General features: G+C 38.1%; 1 protein-coding gene across 8 annotated transcripts in view; it reads right to left on the bottom strand.

The window, feature by feature from the left end:
* Nucleotides 1–14,454, bottom strand: part of HMBOX1 (homeobox containing 1) — a 204,738-nt gene that overhangs the window by 15,169 nt on the left and 175,115 nt on the right. For 3 of the 8 annotated variants that reach the window (XM_042934962.1, XM_042934964.1, XM_042934963.1), the window contains exons 7-10: nucleotides 3,846–3,928; nucleotides 2,187–2,282; nucleotides 946–1,040; nucleotides 634–705 (exon numbers count right to left, since the gene is read on the bottom strand). In XM_042934962.1, coding sequence (XP_042790896.1) covers nucleotides 634–705; nucleotides 946–1,040; nucleotides 2,187–2,282; nucleotides 3,846–3,928 — 346 coding nt within the window. The remainder of the gene's footprint in view (nucleotides 1–633; nucleotides 706–945; nucleotides 1,041–2,186; nucleotides 2,283–3,845; nucleotides 3,929–14,454) is intronic. The other 5 variants (XM_042934966.1, XM_042934967.1, XM_042934968.1 and 2 more) reach the window with 5 other exon arrangements.

Below are 14,454 nucleotides of genomic sequence, written 5' to 3'. Positions count from 1 at the left end.
GGGGCTCGTGTAAAGTTCGTGCATTCCTGCAGTGTCTGCGCTCAAGCTGGTAAACAGAGGCTGCAAAATGGATGGCAGAAGGAAGAACGTAAGTGGGCTATTATTTCAGAACTGACTGAGGGGCGAGGAAGAGATATATATATATATACTACAGGAAACAGCAAACATTCTCCTGCTGTGGTCCAGAAGACATCATACATTTTTTTCATATTCTAAACAGAAACGAATTTTAAAACCTATGAAAATTTTAATGAAATCTGTCAACAGGTATGTGGGGGGAAAATTCCCACATTCTTAGTTACTGAATTATTCCATCCAGTGGCTACAATTAAATATATATTTTTCCCCCAAGCAATGAAAACTAAGTCAGGGTGAGGTGAGAAGACATGCATTTATGAGAGGATGTGTGTGTCAATGTGCCAGAGACTCTGAAAGAACCACTCATCCGGGCATGAGGGTTCTCACTGCAATGGGGCCGTGGTGGGCGGGACCTTCCACTGTGTGCTGCATTGGTACAGGTTTAGGCATGGAGTATAGCTACCCAGTAGCCCTTAGTATTCTCAAACATTGAGTGTGTGTGTGGTGGATGGTGTAACTTGCTTGTTTGGATCAGATCCTCCTCTCTTCTTCTACCTTCTCTGCTTCTCTGCCTCCCTCTGAACTTCTTCCCTCCTCCTCCTCCCCATTGCGTACTTGCCAAGTATCCTGTTGTATGACAATAAATCCATGTGGGTGAATAACAGTTTCTTACAAATTTTACAGGACAACTGAATCTTATACCACATTCCTTTCAAATTACATGAAAATCTAACTACACACATGAGCAGAGTGGAGGGACATTAGATTGTCTCCTCTCTCCCACCCCGTACAAAACACACCCACAGAATTGAGTTGTCATACTATCCCACCCACTCTGTAACCAAGAACCTCTGCTCAGCTGCTCACCTGCTCTGAGTAGTCATTTCCGTCAACGTCATCACTGTTGGAATGGCCTCCTGGACTCTGTACATCTATCCCATGACTCTCCAGGATTGCTGCTTCTTCGAAAAAAGCAAATAGATCCCTAAATTATCTGTTACATTATTGTAATAGCCAAAACACTGAATTTATCTTTGTGCTGAGGAAATCAGAATGTAATTAAACAAGAACCTAGATTCCTCTACATTTTGATTCTTTTAAATTGCAGACAGGTAGAATTCAGCTGCACACAGGCCAGGAGAGGAACACAGTGGTCGTTCTGGAGCCCCTGCTGCCTCACATGCCACATCTGAGTGGTTGACTGTTACATACGTGCTTCATAAATACTTACCAACTAATTAAACAGCCCTCCTGTCTTGGGGTTCTGTAAAGTGTTTGAGAATTGTATTGATGGGGAGTAAGTTTAGAATTGAAATACAATTTTAGAAGCTGAAAACCAACCCCCCACCCCAATCTCATTAATTCATGTTTCTGAAATGTTCTTCTTAAAAATCTGTGTTTTGCTTAACAGAAACCCATGGGGGAGGGGAAGGAAAAAAAAAAAAAGAGGTTAGAGTGGGAGAGAGCCAAAGCATAAGAGACTCTTAAAAACTGAGAACAAGCTGAGGGTTGATGGGGGTAGGAGGGAGAGGAGGGTGGGTGATGGGTATTGAGGAGGGCACCTTTTGGGATGAGCACTGGGTGTTGTATGGAAACCAATTTGACAATAAACTTCATATATTGAAAATAAATAAATAAGTAAGTAAATAAATAAATAAATAAACAAACAAAATAAAAAATCTGTGTTTTGCTATGTTCCCTATTAAGACTCTTTCATTCCAGTTCTATTAATCGTACATTTCTTAATACCTAAGTCACAGCCCAGTAACAACAAAGAAGCTCAGGGTCTCACTCACTCTCTCAAGACCTTAACAAGCATCTTTACTATGAGGCACAGGAGTAATTGGTCAGGGGCCAGGTCTAATTCTAGATTCTAGAACATTAAGAACAATGCCATTATTAGTATAATACAAATACTGCAAGAAATACTAATTCTTAAAAACACAAAGAAAAACATAAGGACAATTCTTGTTAGGCTTAAAAGTAAGGATTGTTAAGACCTGCAGTTCTAAACTGCAGGTACTTTCAAAAAAAAACCAAAAACCAAAAACCAAAAACTGATGTCTAGGACTGCTTCAAAAAAGAAAGCAGCCTCTCTGATACATTACCAATATTGGCTCTCCTCTTGATCTCCTTCCGTCTGTTAGCAAACCAATTATATACTTTCAGGGAGGTAACTCGTTCCAGATCTGACAGTTTTTTGCCTGTGAATGCATGCAATAAAATTCAGATAGTCTGCATCTGAGACTAGTTTTAAGGAATAATACTTTTTGAAAAGTTCTTTTGATTGCATTTATTGCCAGAACAACAGATACAGGGGGATTTTTTTTTTAGTAGTATGTATGCACTTAAATTATTACTGAATGAATAAACACTAAATACAGAAATAGCAACTAATAACAAAATATTTCAGAAAACCACACAATACTAAAGAAATTTCAATACTAAATACAAAATTAATAAATTCCACAAATTCAACTCTAGGGTTCAAAGGTCAGATGATAGCACATGGAGGCTTCATTCAATTAGCATCATTGTAGATGAGTGTGTTACTCTTCATCAAGTTTCCAGGTAGTTGAAGTTTACTTAAATCTTTAAAGCCTTATATAAACTAGTTTCCTGCTGTCTTAAGACAGAAGAATAATTATTGTCCATGTTTTCTTGACTCTGACCATCCATTATTATAACTATACTAGAACACATAGCACAATTCAGGTTGCATTTTAAATTTATTACCTTCTTTGCTGTCAAATGTGAATTCTTACAGATTAACACCATGCCTGCAAACAAGGGTCCACCTGTACCTTTTCCTCCTCCCCTGTCCTTTTCTGTCTACTAAGCTTTTAATCCACAGTGGGTGGAGAAGCCAGAAAAAAGGTTAAGGTGTTGATGACACAGGGTGAAGTGTTTTCCAGGAAGGCTCTGAGTTCCTGCACAGCTTCTGGGGTGGGACTGTGGCTGGTGTGAGGTTAGGGTATAGGTGTCACTGGAGATGTGTCTGTAGGGTCTAGATTGCTAGAAGTCAGGCTTCCGGGTAAGGGAGAATAAATTACAGTTTAATTATGATAAAATATTGACACTTTTGTATCTATAGCCTTTAGGCCATTCAAATTAACTGGCCAAATGAAGATCAATTGATCATCTTAACTGAGAACAGTTTCTGGTAACAAAAACCATAAAATGTGGAATAACATTTTAACACATGGAAAAAAAGTCTTGTGTCTTTAAGTGGCTCCATTGACTTGCACGGGAACAACAGGACTTTAGAATGGAACTACCCTAAGTTTTTCCTAACGATGCAGAACTCATCCCAATGCAGGAAAGATTAACAAGCCAATTTTAATAAGAATTCATTCTTCAAACAGGAATACAGAATTATATAACACTGGCAAAATACATACATACATACATACATCTTTTCATTTACAAGACTTGCTTAAATATTCCAAACTTTAAAATTATTTTGGAATTGATATAGTTATGCTCTATTTTTAAAGACATCTATCTAGTCTTTATCATTTCTAGGCCTCCTATCTTAAGCAGGGATACTCTCTTGCAACCTTCCATGTGAACACCTGATCTGGACCACCAGAACTACATCCCCGAGAAGTACCACCCAAACAGGACAGGGCAGTGACTGCACAGGAGGGTGGTGGGAATGGAACCTAGGGCTCTCAGTTGCAATGAGTAAAAGAAGATTCTTGTCCCAGATGATGACGTGAGGCCAAGAGCTCCACCGCTGAGTTAAGTGGCAGCTGCCGCCTTACCTGGCTTCTGTATAACTGCATTGCAAGCATTTGCAATTTCTTCTCTCTTGGCTTCATCTGGGTATTGATTCTCATTGAAGTAACTGCAGGGGCAACCAATTAAGACACAAAGTTTGTACTTTAAGAAATGTGCTCTCATTAAAATGCTAACCCACTGAAAAATCACGTTCTTCTTTATGATGTGGCATTACAGCATCTAGTCCAGGCTGTCCAATGGAGCTTTCTGTGAGGATGGAAATGGTCTGTTCTTTACTATCCAATAGGGTAGCCACTACTCACATGTGGCCGCTGAGCAGCTGAAAGGAGGCTGATGTGACTGAGGAAGAGAATTTTTAATTTGATTTAATTTTAGCAAATTTAAATTTAAATTGCTAAATGTGACTAGTGGCTACTATATTAGTGCAGGCCTAGCTACTGCTTTGCCTCATTGAAAGATGTCCTTGATATAAAAGTTGCCTGTATACATACAGTTGGCTGAAATCATAGAGTTGTGTTACGGAGGTGCTGGTAACAGTAGGATCTTTTTGTGTGTGTCATATTGGTTGTAGTGGCAAAAATTTTAGATTACCAAATTGTGCAGAACAAATTACAGGACATCTATATTTATACACAGCTATTTAAAAATGACTAGGAAAAAATAAGAGCTCTATCCACTGACCTGGAGGGATGTTTACAACATTCCTAAGTGAGAAAAACAATCTGCAGAATAGTATGCATGGAAAATGCTATTATGGAATTTGAAAAAATCCTGTCTACGTGTACATAAATTTGCATGGATAAATGCTTAGAAGAGTACACATCAAGCTGTAAAAATCAATTACTTCATTGTGGGGGAAGGGGACTGGTGGTGGAGATTTAAATATTTTTGTCTTTTTTCATATGTTACAAAAGCACATATTACTTCTGTACGATAGTACTTAAAAGAAATTAGGTTTACTGAACTTCTCTTTAGCATTATCAGACCTGTGAGACTCTATGTGGGAAGAGAATGCTTACTAAATGCTACTTCTGTTGTCATCTATGATTTTAAGAAAGAAGATCTTCATACTTTGAATCCATCAACTTATGATCAGGAAATAATCCCTTGTCAAGGTGCTAAACCTCCCCTCTCTTCAGGGGCCTCCCTTCTCTTACAATGCAGCTTTTCCATTCCGTCCCCCTCTGGTAGATGTGCCATTCACCAGGAATAAACACAGGAGGCCGCAGACCCTTCTTGTGAGCCCCCAAACCCGACTTCTGACCCCACCTCCCATCCCCGCCATCTCCATGGAATGCATCCTTTGCTGTGGTCCCGACACAGCTGCCAGGACTGGAAAGCCTTTCCTTTTTGAAAACAGTTTAAGTCCTAGAACTAGATCATACCAGTCCTGTCAACCATCTTCCACAGCGGTCTGCTTGATTCTGTGATTTAAGCATCTCATCCTACATGATTTTCTAGTGCTCATACCAAGTGACTGTCACCGTAACTGCCCCACTCCCACACTCTCACTGGACCTTTACCTTTACTCCACTTGTGCGAAAACACTCTGAATTAGTTTCAGGAGCCGGCAGCACCGGCATCAACTGGGAGCTTGTTAGAAAGGTAGAATCCCAGACCCCACCTCAGACTGAATCAGAATCTGAATTTTAACAAGATCTCCAGGTGATTCGAATGCACATTAGTGTTTGAGAAGCACTGGATTAGCTTCTTCATTTAAAATTCAACGAAGACAACAAAAGCAGTTATTAAGTACCTAACACTGTATGTTTGCACTGTGGGTAAAGAGAATTAGATAGTTTATGACTTCAAGGAGTTTACAATCTACTGGAGGAAGACATGGAAATCAATATACTTGTGGCCAAATTCCATAGGCTGTCTGAAGGGAGTACTCCTGGCGCACAGATGAAAGTGTGCCCAGTGTGGTGTACGGGCACCCAGAAGGATGTGGCAGAGGAAGTGTGGTCTTGAGTTAGGTCTTGAAGATGGGCAGGAGTTTGCAAGGCAAAGAAGAGGAGGAAGGGTATTTAATGCAAGGGGAACAGCATGTGTACAAGCAAAAGGTAGATAAAAGCGTTGAGGATTGTGACCACAGAGAATTCAGAGTGGTTGGACTATGGGGTTCACAGGAAGAAATGAGGAGATATTAGCCTGGAAAAGTAGGATGGGGTCAGCTTGTGATGAGCCTTATTTGTTCTTGTCAGTAGTACAGACATCACTTTGAAATACAGGTTTCCAAGTCACATAGAGACATACTCCGATCTGTGTTTTAGAAAGATTACAATCTTCCAGATTCAATCTTCTGAATTCAACCTCCATCATCTTAATTCTGAAATTCTCCAATCAACTTTCTACTTACCTACTCCTCCTCTTCAAAATAATTTTTTCACCTTCTTAATAATCTCAAATCCTTTTTAAAAAATGTTTATTTTATTTTTGAGAGAGAGAGAGACAGAGTATGAGCAGGAGAGGGGCAGAGAGAGAGGGAGACACAGGATCTGAAGCAGGCTCCAGGCTCTGAACTGTAAGCACAGACCCGACACAGGGCTCGAACTCACAGACTGTGAGATCATGACCAGAGTTGAAGTCAGATGATTAACCAACTGAGCCACCCAGGCGTCCCTCAAATCCTTTTTTTAATAAAGTTTTTATCTATTTATTTTGAGAGAGAGAGAGAATTGGAGAGAGGCTCCATGCCCATCGAGGAGCCTAATACAGGGGTGTGGGTGGAGTGATGTCACAAACTGTGAGAGTCGGACAAACCAAGAGTTGGATGTTCAACTGACTGAGCCACCCAGGTGTCCCTTGAATCCCTTTAAAAATGCTCCCCCCACCCAACTTAAAAAAATCTGTTTATCTATTCTTTTTCTGGCCTCACCTTTCATTTCTTAGCCTGAACTTCATGGTGAGCCAAATCAATAATATCCCTTGGGAGAAACTTAGATTATTTAGCTTTTCTGTCCTTCCACCATACCTGTCCAGCAAATCTCCTACCCTGCAGAAAGCACCTTCCACAAGTTTTCGTCCATCCTTCTCTCACGGTACCAAGTGTTCCTGGACAAAGTCATAAAATAGGGCCAGTTGGTTTCTTTATAAATCTGTGCTTTTCAACCTTAACTGGGCCCCTCATTTCTGATGGGAACTCATTCAGTCCTTGCTGTTTTTAATATTCCATCTTTCAGGCCCCACTTACCTGAAACCTTTTCACTCTTAAGTCCCAAGCCCTCAAACCCACCACTGTCATTCTTTTTACAGATGACCTTGCCTCCTCTTTTCCACGATAGAGGTTATTTAATGAAGTTTGCTTAATGTTTTTAGCTTTTCAACTTCTAAACTTCTCGGAGTACTGCTCATTCATTTCTTTATCTCATGGTAGAGGAAGATGTGTTCTCTTCTTCAAGGTCTCCTTTTCCAATGGTATCTTTGATCTCTTCCTCCTTTCTTTCATTTGCTCAGCTTTCTCCTGTCTTTCTTGCATGCCCAACCTTTTTCCCTATATATATGCAATTACTCTATTTTGCTGATTTTATGATGTATGTTTATTATTATAATCTCTAAAGTCAGGTTATATCTTATAATTAGTGGTGTCTAAAAATAACTGGCAGTGTTTTTTTTTTGTCTCCCCTCACTGTACACAAAATAAAGGTGTGTCTTACAATCAACGCCTTCTCAGATTTGATGGAATATGGTTCAGACCTACAGGTTCTATTTCAGTAGCAGCTCTAGGGCCACTATACCTCATTATGGCAACTCTTCTTCCAAATTACTGCAAAGCCAGTGATTGACTCTATACCCCTATAATGTCTACTTAAGATTCCTAGTGCACATCTCTAGTCATGGCACTATTCTGTTAAAACTTTTTAAAGATTTATTATAGAGGTGTTCAGAGCTCTACCCCAAACTACCTTAGCTTCTTTATCTGCTGCTACTACTATATATGCACGCTACAGTCTAGGAAAATGGAATAACCTTGTAAACTCCTAGTATCTCTGTGCCCTTCTCCTGCCAGTGTATTTGCTTTTTGCCTCCCCCCAGCCCAAATCTTGTCTTTCAGGATATAGGTCAGGTATTAGCTCTTGGCCAGTCAAAGGTAAATATCACTCCATGAATCCCAAAGCACTCCATCTGTCCCTCTCTTACATTTTTTCATCTCGTATTATAGTTATCACTGTATACATCTCTCCCCGACTACGTTGAAAGCCACTTGAGGTACAAGGCTGATTCATCCTTATATGCCCTCCTCACTGATGACAGCACTGACAAGTCAATAATGATGAACAAAGTAAAGTCACCCTCAACCCAGTGTAGGAGTTTCCAAAAGAAATAAATACCACTGTAAGTGAACTGGTGGAAATCAAGAGTTATAGAAGTATTGTAAGAGGGTCTCAAAGATACATATTAAAGAGATGATTATCTCTTGAGAGCAAGAATACTGGGATGAATGGAAGACAGGGAAATACTAGTAGTAATTAAGATTGGTTTTCACATTGTTTTATATACTTCTCAGCTGAATTTCTGAAATGAACATATGCTATTTTTATAAATTTTTAATAAAAGAACTTTGGGAAAACACTGAAACAATTAAACACTAGTTTAATGATTAATACTCCATAAACAATTTATGTTTGGAAAGTGTATTTAGATCAGCCAGGAAATATTAGGATTGTGACTACTATTCTAATGATTAGTAGAACAAAGCCACAGTATGTTTGGAAGCTAAGTTAGAATTTGCAGTTATTCATGGCATATGTGATTTAATGAGTTAAAAAGTCTTAAAAATCATTTTTACTGTGTATTTTTAGGATCTAATTATATAAAAGTAAGATGATCAGAGTAAAAATAAGTCAGTAACTTCTTCCAAATCAAAGAATGTAAGAACTCACTATAGTTTTAAATCTTTAAGCCTGACAATTAGTCATTTCTTCTCTGTTAAGGTCCTATTATTTTTATAATTAGAAATGTAGGACTACTGAAAATATAAGTTTTCAGTAAAATGTACTACTACAGCTGGAAGTGTGTATGCCAGACTATGGAATACCACTTTCATCTTTTGCCTTTCTATAGTATTTCAATGTTTAAAAAATATGAATTCAAGACAGTATAATCTAAACTGATAAAATATAGTTTAAGATACCCCATCGTAATTATAGAAGTTTAAGATGTACTAATTAAAAATATTCATTACAAAGCTCTTAAATTTTTTTTTTTGCAGTGGGAACAGATACACAATACCAACATAAAGTGGAAGCAGTTTTAGGAAAGACAAAGGTAGGCCAGGAAATAAAATATCCAACAAAAATGTATTACATGACTGTGAGTAAGGCCCTGTACTTGAGGAGTGAACGTAAGTTCAAATATAAGCCCTCATCTTTAGAACATGTGGTTCAGCTGAGGAGGAATATATAAAAAAAGTTAAATAGTAGAAGGAGTCAAAACAACAGTCAAAACAGTAACAGACAAACCAGAATACACCTAGCCGCTAAGAATATAAATGATGTGCTAAATAAATTCAGAATAGATTTCCCAACCCTGATCTGGGAAAGCTCACTGAATTGGGCAAGCTTTTGACGAAGGCACAGACTCCAGGCATTGGTGAGGAAAGGTCAAAGTTAACAGTACAAAGATATAAAGGCATAAAACCCTGAAATGTGCTTGGAAAACAAGACAACTGGTAATGCAATCTGATTAGACTATAGGGGTTATTTACAGGGAGATCTTGGTTTGCCTGAGATAGGGCTGTTACCTTGAATGATTAACAAACTCACTTGCCCAAAGTATCCCACTTTAGACAATACGTGGTCACCCTGCAACCACATCACATTTTTGACTTATCTGAATTTAGTGTCAAAATGCCCTAATATTTTTCATATGTGCTCTCTGAAAGAGGGCATGTTAATTGCTCAGAAAAAAAGGAAGCATCAAAGAAGATGGTTAACTATAGTTTCTATCCAGTTACTCAAAAGAGGAGCTATCTAAGCCCAAAGAATCTGCATGGCACATAACAGAAATTCAGTAAGCAACTGTTTGATTAATAGATGGTTGAATAAATAAATACATGAGGGAATAAATGAATGAAAGAAAGAACAAAGATAAAAACAGAGAATAGTGGTTTCAGTTAAGGCTTTTTTTTTTTCAGTTTTTTTAAGTTTATTTATTTTGAAAGAGAGTATGTGAGTGCTCAGAGAAGGGGCAGAGAGAGAGGGAGAGAGAGAGAGAATCCCATGCAGGCTCTGTACAGTCAGTGGGAAGCCCAACAGAGGCCTCAAACTCATAAATCGTGAGATTACAACCTGAGCAGAAACCTAGAGTCCAATGCTTAACCCAGGCGCCCCTTCAGTTAAGGCTTTTAATGAAACCAAGAATATCTTTCAGGAGAAAGCCAACTGAGATCTCACCATATTATATATTTAGACTAAGATATAGTTGAATAAAGTTATATTAGTATAATGTTTATTTCTGACATATATATAACGAATAGATTATCAGCAAGGTTGGGAAATAGGCCTAATGACTTTAATTTTGGAAATAATCATTTAGGCACGCCCCCCCCCCCAAATGTTAAGTCCTCGTTTACCCCAGGCAATTGGCTAAATGGTGGCAAAGATAATCAGACCAGGGATGTGTGTATGTAATAAAACATATAAAATATTACAGAATGGACTACATTGGGGTGCCTGGGTGGCTCTTTATTTCGGCTCAGGTCATGATCTCACAGTTCTTAAGTTTGAGCCCTGCATTGGGCTCCATGCTGACACGTGGAAACTGCTTGGGATTCTCTTTTTCCCTCTCTAGCTTATACATGGTCTCTTTCAAAATAAATAAGTAAACTTAAAAAAAAAAAAAAAGAATGTACTATATTGGTGGTATAAATATAGTATATAGGAACAAAGAGGAATGAGCATTTGTGCAGGGTCTTAAAAAAAGAGCAGGGAGGGTGGGTAAAGTGAATTTATACAAGGCAGAGGTAACAACATATACAAAGAAAGGGAGTTATGAAAGAGCTTAGAATGTTCTGAGAATGTGGAGGAACATGGCTGGAATATATTGTACCTAAGGTGGGGTAGTTGGGGATCAAACTGAAAAAAAACACTGGGTCCAGATTTTAATATGACAGAGTTTGCAGTAAACTTTTCAGGCAACTGGGAATGAAGGTTTTTACAGGGGTATTATATGGTCAGATTTATTTTTGTAGGGCAGTATCTCTGGTTATACTCGACACAGAAGCCAGTTAGCGTGGCAATAGCTGAGGAGAGGGTCTGCAGTAGGCTCAGGCATGGAAAGAGAGAAGAAAGGTGAGATTCAAGAGACATTTCAACATGGGAATAACTCAAGACCTCCTGCATTTAGGAACCTCTATCCCCATACACAAAAAAGATAGCCTTAGGAATAGTCCATGCTATTTATCATTTACCTTCAAGCATTTTAACCTTTAGATTATGTCAAAGAAATAGATATTTCTACTGTTACCGAGTAGACAAATTATAGGAGAATTTGTCATATTAAAGTCTCTAAGACTCTGAAAGAGATCTGTTTCTACACTGGAACTCTGGAGTTCAAAACATACTTCTGTCCCAAGTAAGAATATTTTATAATCCTAGACATTTTCCAAGACAAAAAAGGGTAAGAATGTAAACAGAAATCTACAGGTAGTAATAAAAAAGTAATAAAATAAATCCTAAGGCACTACACTTTTATAGACAAAGGACATCGTCAGCTGAGTAATCAGTGAATATCTTCACAGAGAGAAATCAAATGATCGTTTTGCCAGACAATGACAGCAAAGAATTAAAATGAAAAGTGGCAAAATAATTTACATGAAATGAGAAACCATAAGCTAGTAACAAATGGAAATGTCCTTGAAGCACTTTCATTTCAATAACACTGAAGTCTATAAAAATTGCAGCCAGAAAATTCCTCCTTTTGTGTCTTGGTGAACATATAGAAAAGATGGGGAAGGACTCTTTAAGGGATAATGGCATGTAAATGAACTCCCCCCCCCCCCCCCCCCCCCCCCCCGTGCCTTTATGTGAACTATGTCTCCTGGCGAGATATTTAAACCTCGCTATTTTAGTAATTCAAAATAAGGTTTCAGGACCTTCAAACACTGCCCACTATCTATAACCCGGTGTGCATTTCTTCACTACTAAGTAAAATTACTGAGCAGTAGACAGGAAAGAGAATAACATGAAACTAAAGCACTTTGGAACCCAACTGTCCCATCTCCTACTTGAGTCATCTATGTGTTACATGATCTTTGGCAACAAAAAAATTCTACATTTTATTTTCGTTTGTTTTTAAACAACAGACTGAAGACCGAGATGAAATGGGAAAACCTCCAAGCGTAGCAGCTATCTTTTGTTGATCCATAAAGGCCTAAGGAACCCCCTTAGTTCACATTCACGTGCAAACCAGGATAGTGATATTCTATATTTTATCCAAAGATGTCAAAGTCCCTCTGATACTAATCAGACCTTAAAGTACCCCTGAGAAACAATCAGCGACCAGAGAAACACAAGAGTAGAGCTAGAAATTAGCTATGCATATGATTCTTCACTAGTTAATGTAGACTTCAGGACAATTAGGGACCTTGAAAGATTATGCACTGATCAACATACTCATTTGAGAAATGGAGACAATGACAAGCTTATAGATGACAAGCTCTCCCAAAAATTATAGAACTGGCAAGGATCAGAGCCAAGCTTTTGTTCTCCTGAGCTCATGTTCTTTCTACTACTGCTTGCTAAGAACACTGCTGGGTGTAGTGAGCTGAATAGTGTCACCTAAAAATTCATGTTGGCCTAGAACCTAAGAAAGTGATCTTATTTGTTAATAGGGTCTTTGCAGATGTAATTATAGTAAGGCTCGAGATGAGCTCACACTAGGCCCTAAAACCACCAAGAGTGTCCTTGGAAGAGAATGAGAACACAGACACAGGGAAGACAAGTGTGGAAATGGGAAGCAGACACTGGGAGGATGCATGTGCAAGTCAAGGACTGTGGGCAACTGCCAATTCTGCTGGCACCCTGAGTTCAGATTCTGGCCTCTAGAACTGTGCGAGAGTACACATCTGTTGTTTTAAGCCATCCGGTTTACAGAAATTTGTTAGGTCTGCCTGGGAGACTAATCAGGGAAATAGAGTCAGTATAAGAATGGCCTTAAAGGCTAATGTGATTCAACTATCACAGTTTGATGGACTTTAGTTCACTGTAGACTAGAATAAGCAGCTGTTTTTGTAAGTAAGTAGTCTATCAGCTAAACAAAAGCTTTCTCTTCTCTAGAAAGTTTGGTCAAATACTGAAACATTCAAGCTTCAATTCCGTTTCTTTCTGTAATCCAAGTTAGACTACAACCCTTCTTCTGATGCTTAACACTGTCCTTCAATGGAACAGTTTTCATAAGCTCCCATTTCAAAGCTTTATTAAAAGTTTTTAGATTGGCTACTTCTTGATAAATAGGGCTACGAGACTGCCATATTCACTTTTATCTGCAACAATTAGTGCAGTGCTGATTTTGAAAAATCTTGGGACACGAAGTACTGATAACTACTTCTGTAATACAACCAAGATTACTGATAATTAAAAAATCTGCAAAGAGATACGTAATAAAACAAGTATAGTGAAATGTTATTGGTAGAATCTAGGTGGTAACTTTTCAACTCTGCTGTATGTTTAAAATTTTTCATAATAAAGTATTAGGAAAACATTAATAATAAAATGATAAAATGCTAGCAGCATCCCTACTAAATCAGAAACAATGTAAGAGAGCCCAATTTTTTCTCTGGCTACAATTTAATGTTTTTCTGAAAGTCCTAGTTTGTAGAATAAGACATGAAACAAAATTAAGAAACAAATTGGGAAGAAGGGCCACAAAATTATCATTGGCATATTATACTATACCAAGAAAGCCAAGGGATAAATTAAAAATGCCTCAGAAATAATTAGATGGTTGGGCACTAAATAGACAAAAATATCAAAACTTCCCAATGTATCAGTAATAATCAGTTTGATACAATCTAACAGAAGAAAGCATCTATTTAAGAGACCAAGAGAAATGAGAAACATAAAAATAGCTGACGAGAAAAATATAGAAACCACATAAAAAACTAAAAATATTTTACTCACTTTGTTGAGGTATAAAAAAGATATAAGAAATGAAGAGGCATATAACACATTGATAGATAAGAATGAATAATATGAGGGGTGCCTGGGTGGCTCAGTCGGTTGGGCGACCGACTTCAGCTCAGGTCATGATCTCATGGTCTGTGGGTTTGAGCCCCATGTTGGGCTCTGTGCTGACAGCTCAGAGCCTGGAGCGTCCTTCAGATTTTGTGTCTCTTCTCTCTCTTCTCCTTCCCCCAATTGTGTTCTATCAAAAATAAATAAACATTAAAAAAAATGAATATGGCAATGTCATTTCTTCCAAAATGAATTAAAAGTTTAATGCACTTTAATCAAATTAAAACACACATTGTTTTCTTCTCTCCTTTTGCTCGGTGGGAATGGTAGGAGTCAACAATATGATTTCAATGTTCACCTGGAAAAACAGACGTAAATGGCTAAGAATGTTTTGAAAATAAATAGTAATGAATGGGCCCTATCTTGTCAAATACTGTGAAATTATAAAGTTATAATA

This window comes from Panthera leo, chromosome B1 (genome assembly GCF_018350215.1).
Source record: "Panthera leo isolate Ple1 chromosome B1, P.leo_Ple1_pat1.1, whole genome shotgun sequence".
Taxonomy (NCBI): Eukaryota; Metazoa; Chordata; class Mammalia; order Carnivora; family Felidae; genus Panthera; species Panthera leo.
The sequence above is the reverse complement of the archived record's forward strand: the minus strand, read 5'-3'. Positions and strand labels throughout refer to the sequence as shown.